At 37.7% G+C, this 16,083-nt stretch overlaps 1 protein-coding gene across 1 annotated transcript in view; it reads right to left on the bottom strand.

Moving 5' to 3' along the window:
* The window catches only part of dnah5l (dynein, axonemal, heavy chain 5 like), a 157,819-nt gene that overhangs the window by 29,869 nt on the left and 111,867 nt on the right, over window positions 1-16,083 (bottom strand). The window contains exons 62-67 of the mRNA XM_007897565.2: window positions 14,705-14,881; window positions 11,419-11,613; window positions 10,302-10,457; window positions 8,636-8,818; window positions 5,104-5,274; window positions 3,170-3,548 (exon numbers count right to left, since the gene is read on the bottom strand). Coding sequence (XP_007895756.2) covers window positions 3,170-3,548; window positions 5,104-5,274; window positions 8,636-8,818; window positions 10,302-10,457; window positions 11,419-11,613; window positions 14,705-14,881 — 1,261 coding nt within the window. The remainder of the gene's footprint in view (window positions 1-3,169; window positions 3,549-5,103; window positions 5,275-8,635; window positions 8,819-10,301; window positions 10,458-11,418; window positions 11,614-14,704; window positions 14,882-16,083) is intronic.

Raw genomic sequence — 16,083 nt, 5'->3', positions numbered from 1 at the left:
GGGTGCCTCACAAAATTACCATCCTACTCCATGATTCATGCAATACCCAGACATCACTCAAAGGGACCATAAAGGAACATAAAGTCCCTAGTTTCCAGCTGCCAGCATTTGTTATACTTGTTGTCAGACTCCAATTGTCCATGAGCGATACTAACTAGGTTGGACCAGGCAATAAAACTCCTTGGTTTGATAAGGCATCCATAGTGAATATCTCAATAAGCTTCACAGTTAATCAAACCCAGTGCAGTGACTGTTCATTTGTAAGCAAGCGCAGCAGCAGCCAATTTGCTCAAAGCAAAGCGACAGTCATAAAGTGAACAACCAAATTATCTGGAAGACTGCTGGCCACGACAAGGGGGGGAAAACCCAAACTCTCTTCTCTTATTTTTAACTACTGTTGCAGGACGTTTACCCAAACAGACAAATAGGATAAACAAGACAAAGAGTTTAAAATCTTATCTGAAGGATGGCACCTCTGATAATGAAGAGTTCTCCCCAGTACTGTAATGGAGTGTTAACCAACAACTGGCCTCAAGTGCCAAAGTGAAACTCAAACCCATACGTTCCTGATCCAGTGACAAGATGGCACCAGAGAATCAGACTTTTACAATATAGGAGGCCATTCCACCCATTCTGTCTGTACCAGCTCCCTCGAGAGCAATCTTTTTCCCATATCTCTGCAGTTAGTCAATTTAAGGTGTTTATCTATTCCCCTTTCAAAGCTAATTCGGATTCTGCCTCAACTACCATTCTCCTCAGGCCTTTCTAAATGCTAACTATTGAGAATTGACTTGATTCCGATACTCTGTTACCAAGCACGTGACTTTCAGGCCAGCTCCACTTCAAGGAGACCTCACTTACCTCCTCCTCGAAGGAAGATAGTCACCAGTTGATCAAGTGTGAAGTGACAAGTGTAAACAGCCCATTAAATATCACATTCAGAAAATACCCTGGTCAATAACCAGAGGTACTTTAGAAGTAAAATGGCTCATTAGTTTATTATAAACTGTTAAGAAGAGGCTATTAAGACATTCTATGGCTTCAGTTGTGAATACAGGGTGTTGATGAGTGATTAATAGGGCAGAGAACCGGATATAGAATCCAAGGTAGCTAAATCACTGGAGATACACTGCCTGCAGTTATGAAAATGTTCACATAGCTCTTCCTAGAAATGTAATAGCATTTAAATTAAAGGGGAAAAATCTGTTTGTGGATAAAAATTAAGCAAAGCAGTCCATGCATATAGAACTTCATCTGCAAGAACAGCAATAATATAACTGGAGTCAGAATGAGTTTGAATTTGTGTAATTCAATGATCTGACTAAGCAATGACAGATTGTGTTGCTCCTCATTAGATTTTCATTGGTTTGCTCTTCCCTGCCGATTTGCAATTGTATGCCTCTTCCATTCTCTATATCACTCTTAATCACAGCAATTTCTCACCTGTGCAAAGCCAATCTCCTGTTGACTATTTTCATGTCTTAAAATTTCACAAGGAGATTCCATAATCCTTGTAAAACCATACTATCTCGCATTTACGCCATGCAAACCCTAGTGTTGTGTTATCAAGGGCATTGCAGTAATATAAAAATAAATAACCATGAATAAACATGACTTATTCAACACTGCGGAAACAACAGCACAAGTACAAGACAATGCAATATTTTACCCTTATACACAGCCTCTCCCTACATCCTTCTACAATATTAATAGCTCACCATGAAAGCCATTTGCTCCATCCAGCCTCCTCCACTATTTTATTAGTTGATTGAAATTCCAGCATTTTATTCTAATTTCTCCAGTTTTTCTCCGTAAACCATTAATATCCTTACTTCCCAAATTCCTATCAGTATGCCTTTTAAACAACTTTAGCCATTTTTGCATGAATGGCTTTCTTGTATGTGCCATAGCATTCTACATTCCACATTCAAACAATTTATGTGGAAAAACTTATTTGGTTTTACTTTTAATGAGCTAAACTCTCATTTTAAGATCCTATTATAATAATCCTTGCATTTGCTAGTGACGTTTCTTCGAGAAGTCTCAAAGCGCTTCACAGAATAAACTGCAAGTTGAATTTGACTGTATATTTTCTGGGTGAAACTAAATATCCCTGAGTTCTGGATTTCCCTACTATAGGGGAAACCATACTCTATCTACCTTCAATTGGTTTTATTATTTTAAAGACTTTTCTCTTTATCTCTTATCAAATTATCTCTTACTCTCCTCAGTTCTAAGGAATATCACCCATTTTACCCTACTTCTCCTTATAGCTAAGTGCCTTTATCCCATGTACGCTATGATTTCAGGTGGGAAAGAAACCCAGAAAGTAAAGCCCTAAATACCATGCAAAACAATTCTGCATGTCTGCAAAAAAATAATGCAGTTCTTGAATGATTCCTTAGCTACATAGCCAGTTGCTAAATAGATTTGAAAACTGCAGGTGGGATCTTTTCCTCATTAAAGATGAGGGTAGTCAGTGCAGAGCAGGCACAAATTTTCATTCCAGGCTAGATACAGCGTAAATTTAGTAAAACTCAGTAAAAAATGGTATTGCAACTTTCATATTTACTGTGCATGTGCATAGTGCTGCAACTAAGACATTTCAGTGTTTATAGGTACTATCTAAAATGCAAGGTTTATTATACGATTACGATTAAAGGACAAAAGTAAAAGAGAAGCTTAGACTGCTAATTCTGGGTTAAGATAAATATTCATAACTCAAAAAAACTGAACTCACTGTTCAGGTGTCAGTGTTATGCAGGACCCCAGTCAAAATGACTCTGGCGTTTCATGCGTTGTACTGTCATAGAGTAGAATTACATTTTGTAAAACATCAAAACACAACTATGAAGTGGGTGGTGCACTGGCACCTATCTACAGGTACAGAGCATCTACAGGTTATCATAACCATCTTGGTTAAGAAAATAATTTTCATGGAGCCAACTGCTAGGGTGAATGTAGCCAACGAAAAAAACAGAGAAGTCAGGAATTTATACTGGATGTAGTAGCTATGATTTCTGTCACTGTGCTTGGGTATAAAGCAAGCAAAATTCAGCTTTTCCCATCAAGAGTAGAGAGATTTCCACAACAAGTTCTGTCCAGAAGATAGGACAAATGTATCTTTTATTGAAATGCTCTGCAAAGAGTTTTGGTAAATGCAGATTACCTTTAATCAACGTTTGGAAATCGTTGTGCGAAATCTTCTTGGCTTCCATGTCAATCTTTAATGTCATAAGCAATGTGAAGAGGAACTTGTGATCCTCGTACAACCCTCGGGCTGTGTATTTGAAAATTTCGTAGGTTAGGAATTCAATAATGTTAGCGATTCGTTTTGATGTAATATGAGATTTTGCCGATTTTTCCATGGATAGGTCAAAAATACCCAGAAACTGTCGAAGTGAGGTCTGGTACATGATGTTCACTAGACTCATTTCAACTATAAGGAAGTAAAGAATACTGCCACGGGAGGCAACAGGGCGATACTCTTCACGAGCTGTGTTGATCTTCACCTCTGTTTCTGCAGCCACGTTCAGTTTTTCACTAACCTGAGAAAGGAAGAAAACCTTTTAAGCTTTTAAACACACATCTAACAATACATCTTCCTCTGCATCTGCTGCATTAAAATCTCCATTTGTCAGTTTTCAAGGGAAATCTATTTAAGTTTCAGATTCTTTGGAGGGATGCTTATGAATAGATGGCCATGAAATTCTAAACATGTGTGATATGATGACATAATAGTTAAAAAAAATCTTCAACCTCTGTTTATAAAATCACTTCAAGGTTTGAAGAAACCTTTAGGATTGTGGAAGAACCTCCTTGCGAAATATGCTCTTCTCACATGTGTGCTTTTTGAGATATTCTCCCAACATGAAAGGTGCCTCCTAAATGAAAATTGCAATTGTACTGTACACAGGATTTTTAAAAGTTAGATGGAAGATAAAAAGAGGGAACTGTACATTATAAACACTCACTGCCCCACAATAACACCGTCCTTTAAATAAGAAATAATGCATACTATAAGGCAGCATTTATGAAATGCAAAATTTACAGCGGGATATAATTTGTTGAGTTTGCTGTGTAGTCTAAGCGCCATCACTTTTGATCCTGAGATACACTGTAAATAAAGCTGTTATGGATTTATTTACTGCTAAAATGTGATGCATTTTCTGCAAAATTGCTTTCTGTGACAACCCTATTAATTCAAACTGCTTCCATCTGGAGGATTCAGTTATTCCACTGATTGCTCACTTCTATTTTCATACATATGCCAAAGGATTTGAAGCTATGGTGCCAGGCTGAGCTGATATCAGCAGGTCAGCGGTTACAATGCTACAATTGGCCTTACTGCGATAGGGCAGGCTCCCAAGGCCGGAAATTCATCATGCCCTAATGCTTAACACATTGTCTTGAAATATAAATTAGTGCAGAATTATAGAAACATGTTATTCATATTAAAAAATGCAGAAAATCTACTTCCAATTTAACCATAAAATGAGATAATGATTTAAGGTTCGGGCTTCTGAACACTATCCAAGACCATATTAGAAAGTGAACATCAAGTGATAGGGCTCTGTGTGGCAGTCTAAACAATAAACACTGATGAAAGGTACTTGGTTTATGGTTAGGATAATCAGTGATTGAAGAACCATACCTCAGCAAGACTGGGAGACCCCAAAGTGTCATTGGAGTACTGCTGAGGTTTAACCAGCTAAAAACACATAGCTTGGCATTACAAACATTGTCTGGCAAGCTTCCAGATGCTTGCCTAGCTAGAATCACCCAAGGACAGTTAGGCTAGTCTGTCATTAACAGTGGACCTGCCTATTAAATGTATTGGTTCATTCCTTTAAACTTTCAAAACGATGAGGGCACAAAGAAAAAACTCCCCATTCAGACCATTCTCTGACACTCAATCACTATATCTATTTGAAACTCGCCTGACTCTAAGTGCAGTATAACAGTCATGTAGGTTCTGCAGCTACATCATTTCTAATCATAGGTGATTTCTTCCTCTCATGAGATCAAGATTTAGGGGGAATTCTTTGAACAGTCATAATCAGTGGAGAAGAAAAGCTTCTTTTTCCCCTTATTCATTATTACCTCTTCAGCTGTTATCTTAGTGACCTTGAGCACTTCAATCAGTGACTCATCCTCCACCAGAGAACCTTCTGTGCTGGTAAGACGGAAAAGTAAGTTATCTTCCAATTCCTTCATTCTCCGTTTGTTGGATGTCACCTCTTCCATCAGCTTCACTCTCTCTGCTTCCAATTCCTAGTGTGCAGCACCACAGCCAAGAACATATTACTAGTACAACAATTCAGAACTCCCGGTTTAAACAGAGCTTTCAAAGTCAAATTACTTGCACTATTCTTGAGATAAATGTCATCACACATATACGTCAGGTTGAGTTTCTGTTTTTCAGTAGCTTTTTTTTTAAATGTGTCTTTGTGTTCATATACCAGTATTTAATCCAGTACCTCATGGAAGGTCATTTGGCGAATAGACTTGCCCGCCATACAATCTATTCCAACATGGACTGTAATCCATCTACTCAACTTCCTAAGGGAAAACTCTGCATAGATCCCTAATTCCAAAGGAAATCAAGCAAACAGAGGCACAAACACTATGTCACATGCATTATCTGATTGTCCCAAATCACAGGTATCCTTGGGGATATCCATGCCTGTTAACAACTAGATATTTAGTTCCTTTTTGAAAGAATTAAGTGTCAACTGCTTTTGCTATTTCTGTGTTGGGGACTATTCATAAAAGGGTGGGGAGGGGTACTCTAGATCTAAACACTTCTCGTACCCAGGCAACATCAGAGTAAAGACATGTTTACGTGCATAATATTTTATTAAAATGTACATCACAGTAGCTCCACTCAATGTGCCTGCAACAATCAATTGTTAAATCCAGACTATTAAGCCGGATCCATCTTAAATAAGGTATAATAATGAGCAGGAGAAGTTATTGTGTTGATTTCTGTATCAAAATGATGTGACTGATGGAAGAGACAATTCATATGATTCCAGCAATCTGTTTTTAAACACACTGCTTTAGAAAGGGCATTTTATAATGTATTTCCATTGTTGAGGAAGTAATAAGCAATATGTGCTGTAGGAGAGTTGATTCATTATAGTGGATCGGTTTACAATAATGTGTCAAAATTCACCTAATCTATAAATCCCTGTGGAATAAAGCAGCTCCACATAATAAATAAAACTTGCACTCAATAAAACTCACACTCCATACCAGACAATTTCAGAAAGTGTTCCTTCTGTCAAATTAAATCAGCGTAATCCAAAATGATAGATAATGCTGAAATATAATTACATCACAGATGAATTGGTAGATGTTGGGAATGTATTTAATTATTGTAGCAAACAAAATTGACAAGAGGAAACAATTAGAGAAGATAACTTGAGCAATAAGTATTCTCCTGTGATTATTTTATTTTGTAATAGATTTACAAGACCTTCTTCTGAATCAAAGGAGTAAATAGGAATTTAGCATATTTTTTTTACATACACGCTTCTTTTGTTGTGAAGTCTAAAAGTTACGTTTTACAAGATCGCACCCAAGGTTCAGATTAAGGTCATTAAATGTTGTAGTTCTGGAATACCAACCCTATGACAGCACCAAGCTGTTTTTTAAGGACTCCAGTATTTTACTCTCAACACCCTTCTAGGTGGTCATTATCTGCTGTGTAAAGAAATACAGTGCAGCCCCATTATAATGTTTTCAACCTGCATTATAGCAAGGCGTGATAGCAGGTTTGACTGTTCAGCTATGTAGTCAGCTGACGGTTTCCGCACAAAAATAAAAAGTTGCCAACTTATAGTTCATCAGGCACTACCAACGTCAGGTCCTGCTTTGCACATGTGCAGCGAATGTAACCAAATCACACAAAAATCAGACATTTTTAGCAATTAAAGCCAGCCAGGGCAAAGGAAGTGAGCAGGCTGGCTGCACACATACGCAGTAAGTAGCATCCACAGTGCAACTGAATTATAAGTAAGTTTACGCTACAGGGTATTATATATTGTGCTTTCTGGTCTCTTCAAAACAACAACAATAAAATTAAATTTGTATATCGCTTTTCACATCAGGAGGTCGTCCTAAGGCGTTGGACAGTCAGTGTTCGGACCCGAGCTGGGGGTCGGGATTGGGGAGGGTGGAGGGCAGGGGGGAAGCAGGGTGATCGAAAGCACAGTCGAAACAACAGCAAATTGCATTTATATAGTGCCTCTTATGCAGGGAAGACGTCCCAAGGTCCTGGACAGTCAAGGGGTTGCATCTGAGATGGGGGTTGGAGTCAAGACGAATAGAGAGCAAGGCGGGTGGAGGTGGGAGGATGAAAAAAGGCATGGTCAAAGAGGAATGTCTTGAGACGGGACTTGAAGTAGACAAGGGAGGCAGCAAGATGGAGGGGCTCTGGGATGGAGTTCCAGAGGGTGGGGGCAGAAAGGCTGAAGGCCTGACCACAGATGATGGAGAAGGCAGGGCGGGGAACATGGAGCAGCCCAGTGCCTGCCGAGCAGTTGGTAACGTTTTAGGTCACAGAGGTAGGGAGGAGCAAGATCATGGAGGACTTTAAAAGTGAGAACAAGGATCTGGAACTTGATCCTCTAGAAAATAGGAAGCCTATAAAGCCGAGCGAGGATGATAGGGTGATAGGCTTACAAAGCTTGGTGTGTGAGAGGGCACAAGCTGCAGAGTTCTGAATATTCTGCAGTTTGTGGAGGGAAGCTTTGAGAAGACCGGTGAGTAGGGAGTTGGCATAGTCAAGTCTGGATGTAATGAAAGCATGGATAAGCATCTCGCAGCCTGAGGGGAGAGGTAGTGGTGGAGGCGGGCAATGTTGCGGAGATGGGGAAAGGCAGAACAGGTCATGTTGAGTTCAGATCCCCAGATATGTAGTACACTGATTAGGCTACACCTAAAGTACTGTATACAGCTCTGCTCACTGCAACACAAGGGGCTCTCCAGGTTCCAGTTGCAGTGCAGAGAAAAGCAACAAAGATGATCCTCATGTTAGAGGAATGAACTATGAACATAGTTAAAACAAGCTAGGATCTTTCAGGCTTCAAAAGAGACATCTACGAAGGGATCTTATACAGGTATATAAGACTTGAAATAAGACTTTAAGATACATCAGTACCCCAGAACAAGAGGACACAGGTTTAAAGTTGCGACGGGCAATTTCAGGACAGACACCAGGAAGTATTTCTATAGTCAGAGAATAATTAACGACTGGAACAAATTGTGAGAAAGCATGATTGAGACTAGGTCACCGGATTCCTTTTAAACAAAAACTTGATGCTGTGACAGGAGGACGGTAAGCTGAATATTCAGGATGAGATCAAATGGGCCAAATCAATTTGATGATCTTGTTATCGCTGTCCTAAAATTGTTCCTCACAACCTTGAACTAGTATCATCCTGAGACATCTGAAACATTATTCATTTGATGTTTGTTCTACAACCTCTGTTCAATGCCCACATATGTGTGTCCATATATATTATATATTTATATAAAGATACAAACACACATATAAAATATCCTTAATTCTTAGTTCACAAAGTCTTGGGTCCAGATTCTTGACTTCTTCTGTTGTAACATTACTTACCTGCTTCTCAGTGAGGATGGCTCGGCCCAGAAGTTGGTCTTCCAGACCTCTCATTGTCACAGTGAAGTCAATGATGGCAGTCTTGGCACTGATCTCAGGTGTGTAGGCAGGATTGGCCAGTTTGGTAGTTATGTACAAAGTAAATCCTGACATGACGTCAATCTCTTTGTCACCAACTTTTACCTAGCAAATAATTCAGAAATAATAGCAATATTTCTTTGATTTGTTCTTGTTCATTAATTTCTTCTCCAAGGCGCCACCCTCTGTGAAGGGTGTTCTATAAATACAAGTTTGTGTTGTTTGCATTTATTTAAAATTTAAAAATCTAATTTATAATGTTCTCTGATAAATCTAATCACGAAATAAATCTAATTGTTTGGTGTTCCAAAATAATAATAATTGGTCATTCAATCCATAACTGTTTGTGGGACACTGCTGTGTGCAATTGGCTGCCAACTTCTGGTTCATCACAAAATGTACAGTCAATTCACTTTACAGTATATTCTGTGAAGAGCTTTGAGACTTCTCAAAGATGTGATAAGCCGCTATATCAAATGCAAGGATTATTATCATTATTATAATTCTTGCATTTCCATTTGATATTGGAACATTTCATGCTGGAAGGATATTTCAACTGCTTTGCAGTAATTACTGTAAGGTGTTGTGACTGTATTCATTAAGTGAATGTGGTAGACGATTTGCACTCAGCAAAGTCCCACAAACAGCCATGAAGTGAATGACCAATATTATTAATGGGGGATTGTTGGCCAGGACACTGGGAGAAACTTCCTACTCTTCTTCAAAGATTGACATGGGATTTTTAATGATACCTGAACAGGATGACATTCAGAAATTGGATTAATTCATTGTTTTATAATGTGCTTGTGAAAATGTGTTTTTTTAATATCAGATTCACAAAATAGTGGGCTCTGTATGGAACCCTCCTCCATTCCACGTGGATAAATCTAGGATGACAATACACCAATACTTTGCTAATTCAGTCAAATCATTCATCAGCCTTCCTCTGTAGATAGCAGTTTTGTCTTTGAGACAGAGTTTGTGAGTTTAATCCCATATTGGGATTTTGAGCTCATTGTCTGGGCTGACATTCCAGTGCAGTGCTGTGAGCGCACTGCATTGTCAGAAGTGCCATACTTTTTTCTCTGAGACGTTAATCTGAGGTCCCATCGGCCTGTTCAGGTGGACAGCAAAGAACCAATCACACTATTTGAAAAGAGAAGGGAGTTACTCCCACTGTCCTGGCTAGCAATTCCCAGATAAAATTAGTTATTCACTTACTCACCCACAAAATATACAATCAATTCACTTTACATTATTTTCTCTGAAGCGCTTTGTCGACAATGTGTTGAGGCGCTATATCAAAATGCAAGGTATTTTATGAAAATTTTAAAATGCAAGGATTATTACTGGGTGTTTGTGGGACATTGCTATACACAAATTGGATGCTGAATTTGCCTACAAATACACAGTTACTACACTTTACATAAATTATGTGAAGCCCTTTGAGATGTCATAAGGCGCTTCATCAAATGCAAAGATTATTATACATTTAATTTTCCTTATTCATTAGGGATGCATTTTAATCAATCAACTTTCGCAATCTGAATGAGTGAGCAACTTGTATTAATTTAAAAATTAAGCTTACTTTATAAGTTGATCCTGATTTAATAAAGTTCTTTTCCAACACATTGTCAAGAGCAGGATCCAACTCCTCCCCTATATCTTCCATTAGCAGAGGATGTCCCAAGGATAGACTGTCCTCCAGGTGACTCCTAAAGTACTTGTGGTTTAAGGATGTTATCTAGAATCACAAATAAAAGACAATTCTATTAACTCTGCTAAAACAGTCCGAAGCAACGACTGAGATAAAAGTCTCATTTCCTCTCCTGTCCCAACAGTATTTTCTTCAAGAAGTATCTGAAGAATAATTCTGATCATAGCACTGTGGAAAAATGCCCTCTCTGTGTGTGCGGCTACCTGAGCTTCCCATTAAGATAAACTGCTTTCTTCTGTCATCCTTCAAAGTTATGTCAATTTCTTTGACACATTACTAAGAGCCAAACAAGTAGGTGGGTTGATAAGTGCACATGGAGAACAAAGCGCATGAATTTCATTGTATGAGTCTGTCTGGTGACTTGAACCTTGAAAGAGAACACAACAATGCAATGTGGAATTCCCTTCTTGTGCAGTACAATAGTTCAACCTTGTACCTTTGTTAACTGAAGGATATTTAAAAGTCTTTAAATATTTTATTTCATATAAGGCACATGCTCAGGAAAGTTATTAAACAGTCAGTGTCACAGAAACATGGTTAAACATTCTGCAGTGGAAACAAATACTGTACTTGACTAGGATAATAAGGAAATTAATTTCCATTTGTGCGTATCCAAGTGAGTGATTGTGTTTGTACATGTGAGAAGCAGAGGTTTTTGCGTCATAGAGAGAGCAAATGATATAATAAAGGTTATATAAGTCACAATTGAAGGTACTGTTGAACAGATTGAATAAGGTTAGTTGCTTCATTCCAGTTTTCAATATGAATAAAATATGCACAAAATGGCCTAGAGCTACACACAAGATTAATTGTTGCAGTTGCTTGTGCAATTTCTAAAATGGAACTCGAAAAAATTATGTTGTATAATTGATTTTGTTGAAGCATTGAAGCATTCTTCATATTAAATCAGCAGCATTGATTCAGATTTATAATTTGAATTTAGTTTTATCAATCAGGTATAATAAACAAATCACCTCCCACAAATTACCTGCAATTCATTGTTTTTTTCTTTATTTTTGATCCAAATCTTGCCTTGTCCTTGTGGGTCAATCAGTAGTGGGTATCGAGATGCTTTGGTTACTATAATACCATTCTGTATTGACAGGTCATCACTTGGAAGTCCCTGGAGGTTCCATTCACCAATTGTAGGATTGTCAACCAGCATACTGATTAGATTGATATCCTGAAGGGTAAAGAAAACAAACACCGTTACAACTCCATGTTATGTATAACAATCTCTTCAATGCCATCAATGCACTTTTGAATAAAAATAAATATTTAAACTGCAATCTTAATTCTTGTTGCAGCAAAAAACAATATGTAAGATCGTAAATGGATCTGAAAATGTCGACCTGGAATAATGTTTTCAACTACACCATGAAAGCAAAAGGGCACAGGTTCAGAGTTGGGAAGGGCAATTTGTTGGGGAAAATTCTGGGCTATAGGATTCTATAAATCTATGAAAAAGCTACCAGGAAGGTAGAGATACTGGTTTCATTTAAGAAACAGCTTGATGCTGTGATGGGAAGATTGTAAACTAGGATTTCGAGAATCAAATGGTCCATTGATTAAATGGTCCAAAATGCCTTCTTCATCCAAACCTCTCTTATGATCTCGTGATGGAATCGCTTGCATCCCTGCTGAAAGCAAGATCCATAGAGACATTCATCGTTCACTAGAAGTTAGTAGAGAAAACAGGAAAGGGCAGTTGGTTCACTAAACAGTGAACGCACAATGGAACTCATTTTCTGAAGCTTAAAATTTGTTTCATGCAGGACAATGCAGAAAATAAGACTCCATTAAAAATGCCACTAAAGAATGAGAAAATCTTCTAAGAGCAGAAGCAGTTTCTAACATTTCTACCCAGTTCATTAAAACCTGTATAAATGTTATGTAGACTTTAGGAAACTTTCTTGAAACTTCACAAAACTTCTAGCCAAGCGGCAGTTGTATTACAGTCTATAGTCAAAATGTGAAGGAACAAGGCCTCTTTATTAGACGATTGAAGGGACACATTATCTTTATTACAACAGCAACTTATGTTTATATATTGCCTTTTATTTTAAAGAATATCTAAAAACACATGACAAAATGAATACAGAGCAGGGAAATGAGAAATGTAAAAATGTTGATCAAAGTCACATTCAAAGAAATATGTTTTTGAAGCTTAAGGATGAGCTATTAAAAGTCTGGAAATGCCATCAGTTGGGTACAATGTATTTACTGGCAGGAGGTTTACAATTTGCCTGTAAGTGTCAGAGCATTAAACAGAGAATCATTCGTAACATATGTGGATGTCCAGTATTACATTGAATTGCGCTGAATCAGGAAATTGAACATTTCGGAGAACAGGCAATACATTGCTGCAAACAGGTAAATAGTAAATGGATTTCATTCTATATGTGTGCGACTTTCTATTAAACTGCCCCTCAGCTGAGCATATTAATGAGGAGTTGCAGTTACACAGGGTTTTGTTTCCCATTACACGTTATAACCTATGTTAATACAAGAATTAACATTTAGCATTTGCTCCAAGCCACCTTGAAAGACGTGCAGCAGCAGACATCCAAACAAGCAAAATGGAAATTAATTGAACAGCAATTTAATTATATGCCAATTCCAAATAACTAAAAACACAAAATATGTTCAGCTTCATTAAACAATGAATCAAAATAGCTTTGCTTCTTACAGCTCCATTAAGTAGAATTGGAAAGAAACAATTTTAAAGCTGGGTTGTTCTCAATAGTTTGAAATTTGTAAGCCAGAAACTCATGCAGAAATCCCACGCACAGTTTAAACAGAACAGTAATCTGGTGACACTATCTATGATGGTAGAAGTCATGCAAACTGCTGAACTTTTACAATGAATAGTTTCAGTTGTTTTATCATCATAGAATCGTTCATTGCATGCAGATTGACTTCAAAGGTCTCAAACCCATATTTATTATAAAACATGAGGGACTCACCCATTTGCTTTCATCTTTTTCAACAAGCGGACATTTGTTCATGTTCAGCAACAGAGAAAGTCCCATATTTCACTCTATCATCGTCAAATTATCATTTATACCACCAACAATCTAGTAAAGCTGGAAATTTCCCCCGTGTCCAAAGTGCCTGGAAAATCAATTTTCTGCTGCTCTGTCCTCTTGATCATTTCCATCCATTTCTCCACTTATCTCTTCACCCAGCTGTTTCTGAACAGTTCACACCTCATTATCTATCTTACTGGCTGTCTCTTCGTTCATCGCCTAATTGTATGCCCTTCCGCCTGGCTCCCTAATGTCTCTGTTTTGTTTTTTTAGTAGCTTTCAACAATCCAATCTGCCAAGGTTCCAATGAAAAAATAATGCAATAAAAGAAAAAAAGTGGGAGGAAAAGAAACAGCTCAAACACAAAATCTAAAGAAAGAGAAAATGAAAACAGAGTAGGAAGGGCTGAAAGTAACAGAGAAGATAAAAAGCAAACAAATGATTAAAGATCAGTTAACAAGTTCACAGTCAAAAATGCCAATGGGTTGTTGGCCTTTGTCACAAGAGAGCTGGAGCCTAAAACAAAGCAGTGATGTTACAGATGTATAATGCCTTGGTTATACCTCATTTGGAGTACTATATGCAGTTTTAGATACTGCACCTCAGAAAAGATACACCCACCTTTGAGTGTATGACAAATTCACCCAAATGTGATTGAAGGGGCTTAGTTCTGAATGGGCAAACATTGGCTGGATGGATTCTCTTAAACAAAGACTTTATGGGGTGATCTGATCAAGGTACTCAAGATAGCAGAGGGAATTCACAGGGTGGATAAGGGAGATTATTTCCCAAGGCTGCAGGATATAGAAAACAAAGGCCTTACCTAAAAATTAGAGCTAGTTAGTAGTGAAATAAGAAGACCTGCATTTATTCAGAGTTGTGGGTTTGTGAAATTTGCTTTCTTGGGTGGAGTAAGGGTATTGGGGTATTATAATTTCAGAAAAATTTTGTTGAGTTTCAGATCAGGCATAATCTAAGAAAATGGTGGAGCAGGCTCAACAAGGCTATTCCTAAATTCAAATTACCCTTCACGTTACCACTTTTAAGAGGAGTGTTTCTTTTTCAATCCTCATGTGCAAGCAAAGCTTTATTATGTACACTGTTCACTCAAAACTTAATTCGTTCCACCAACAGAACACAAATGAGGTACACACAAACGCATTAAAATGATATGCTTATTTTTAAAGAAATGCAGATATTTTTCTATTGAAAGTAAAAGACATACATTTCAGAAGATGGACTTACATCGTTGTATGGAATTTTATTGCTGCTCATCTCCTTCTTCCACATCTGAAGCAGAAGGTTCCTGTATTCCTGGTTAAATGGGCCAGAATAAGAAAGAAACCCAGTGGCCAATAACACATCACCCACTAACCGAGTAATCTGATTCTGGAACAGTTTGCTGCTCTCTGTCCAGCGAATCTGTGATTTTGAAAAAGAAAACAATAATAGAACAATGCAATGAATTCCCACTTCTAGTTTATTTCTTTTTTTAGCTCCTTGCGATCTTTTCCTAGTTTTAAAAAAACTGCATAGGCTGAAAATGAATTACAACAAAATAATAACTTGGTTAGCTCCCCCAAGGGCCATGACCATTGTTCATGTGTGAGCTTTAGCAGTGAGTTTTGGCAGAATATTTGATCATGGGACTACAAATGAACTTAATCCTGTCCTCATCTGAAGTCCACAAATGTGAACCTTCTGGCAGGAATCTCTGACTGGAATCAGGAAAGTAACCTTAGCTGATTTTCCCACTCCTTAACAATGCCGTAGGTAACAGTGAACCCAAATGATATCCTGCCGATAATAATAAACCTCGCATTTGATATGGTAACTTTCACAGACAGAGAACCATCTCAAAATGCTTCAGAGGATTCACTAAAATGTTTTGTGGACTGACTATTTTGTCTTAGGCAAATGCAACAGCCAATCTGCGAACAGTACAACAACAAATTACATTTAAATAGAAACCTTTCACATTGGAAGGACATCCCAAGGTGCTGTAAATTTCCCATAAACAGCTATGAAGTGAATTGCCAATTTTATTTGTGAGGCTATTGGTTGAGACACTGGGAGCAAACTACATTCTGTTTACATGTAATGCCATAGAATTTTTCACATCCACCTGAACAAGCAGTCAGGACCTCAGTTGAACATTTTATCTGAAGGGTGGATTTCCTGAATTACAGCACACCTCTGGGTGGTACACACCTCACTCTCCTACCCAATTAACATGTTGATTCATAATGGTTCACCCTGTGGTTTCTTCATTGATAATAAAATGGTTTGGATTAAATAAAACAATTGTTTAAATTGGTGCATATTCTGGTTCAGTCTATACTGTTTATAAATCCAAAGATCGTCAAACATCAAAAAAAATACCGGCTCTCAAAAAGAAATCAAAACTGGGTAAGCTTAAGTACAGGTGTATCCTTGAGAAAACAATTCTTTGGATGTGATTTTAGGAATGTCGTACCAAAATACAAACTCAATGGATGAACATTTTCTTTAGGCAAAAAACATTTTCAAAGTCACAGAAGTAAGAACCAACAAAACCATCTGTTCAAATGAGTCATTTCTGAGCTTGGGAGCAACAAGGTTGGAGGTTCCAAGCTCCAGGTAAA

The sequence above is a fragment of the Callorhinchus milii genome, unplaced genomic scaffold, assembly GCF_018977255.1.
Source record: "Callorhinchus milii isolate IMCB2004 unplaced genomic scaffold, IMCB_Cmil_1.0 Scaffold2, whole genome shotgun sequence".
In the NCBI taxonomy this organism is placed as follows: domain Eukaryota; kingdom Metazoa; phylum Chordata; class Chondrichthyes; order Chimaeriformes; family Callorhinchidae; genus Callorhinchus; species Callorhinchus milii.
The sequence above is the reverse complement of the archived record's forward strand: the minus strand, read 5'-3'. Positions and strand labels throughout refer to the sequence as shown.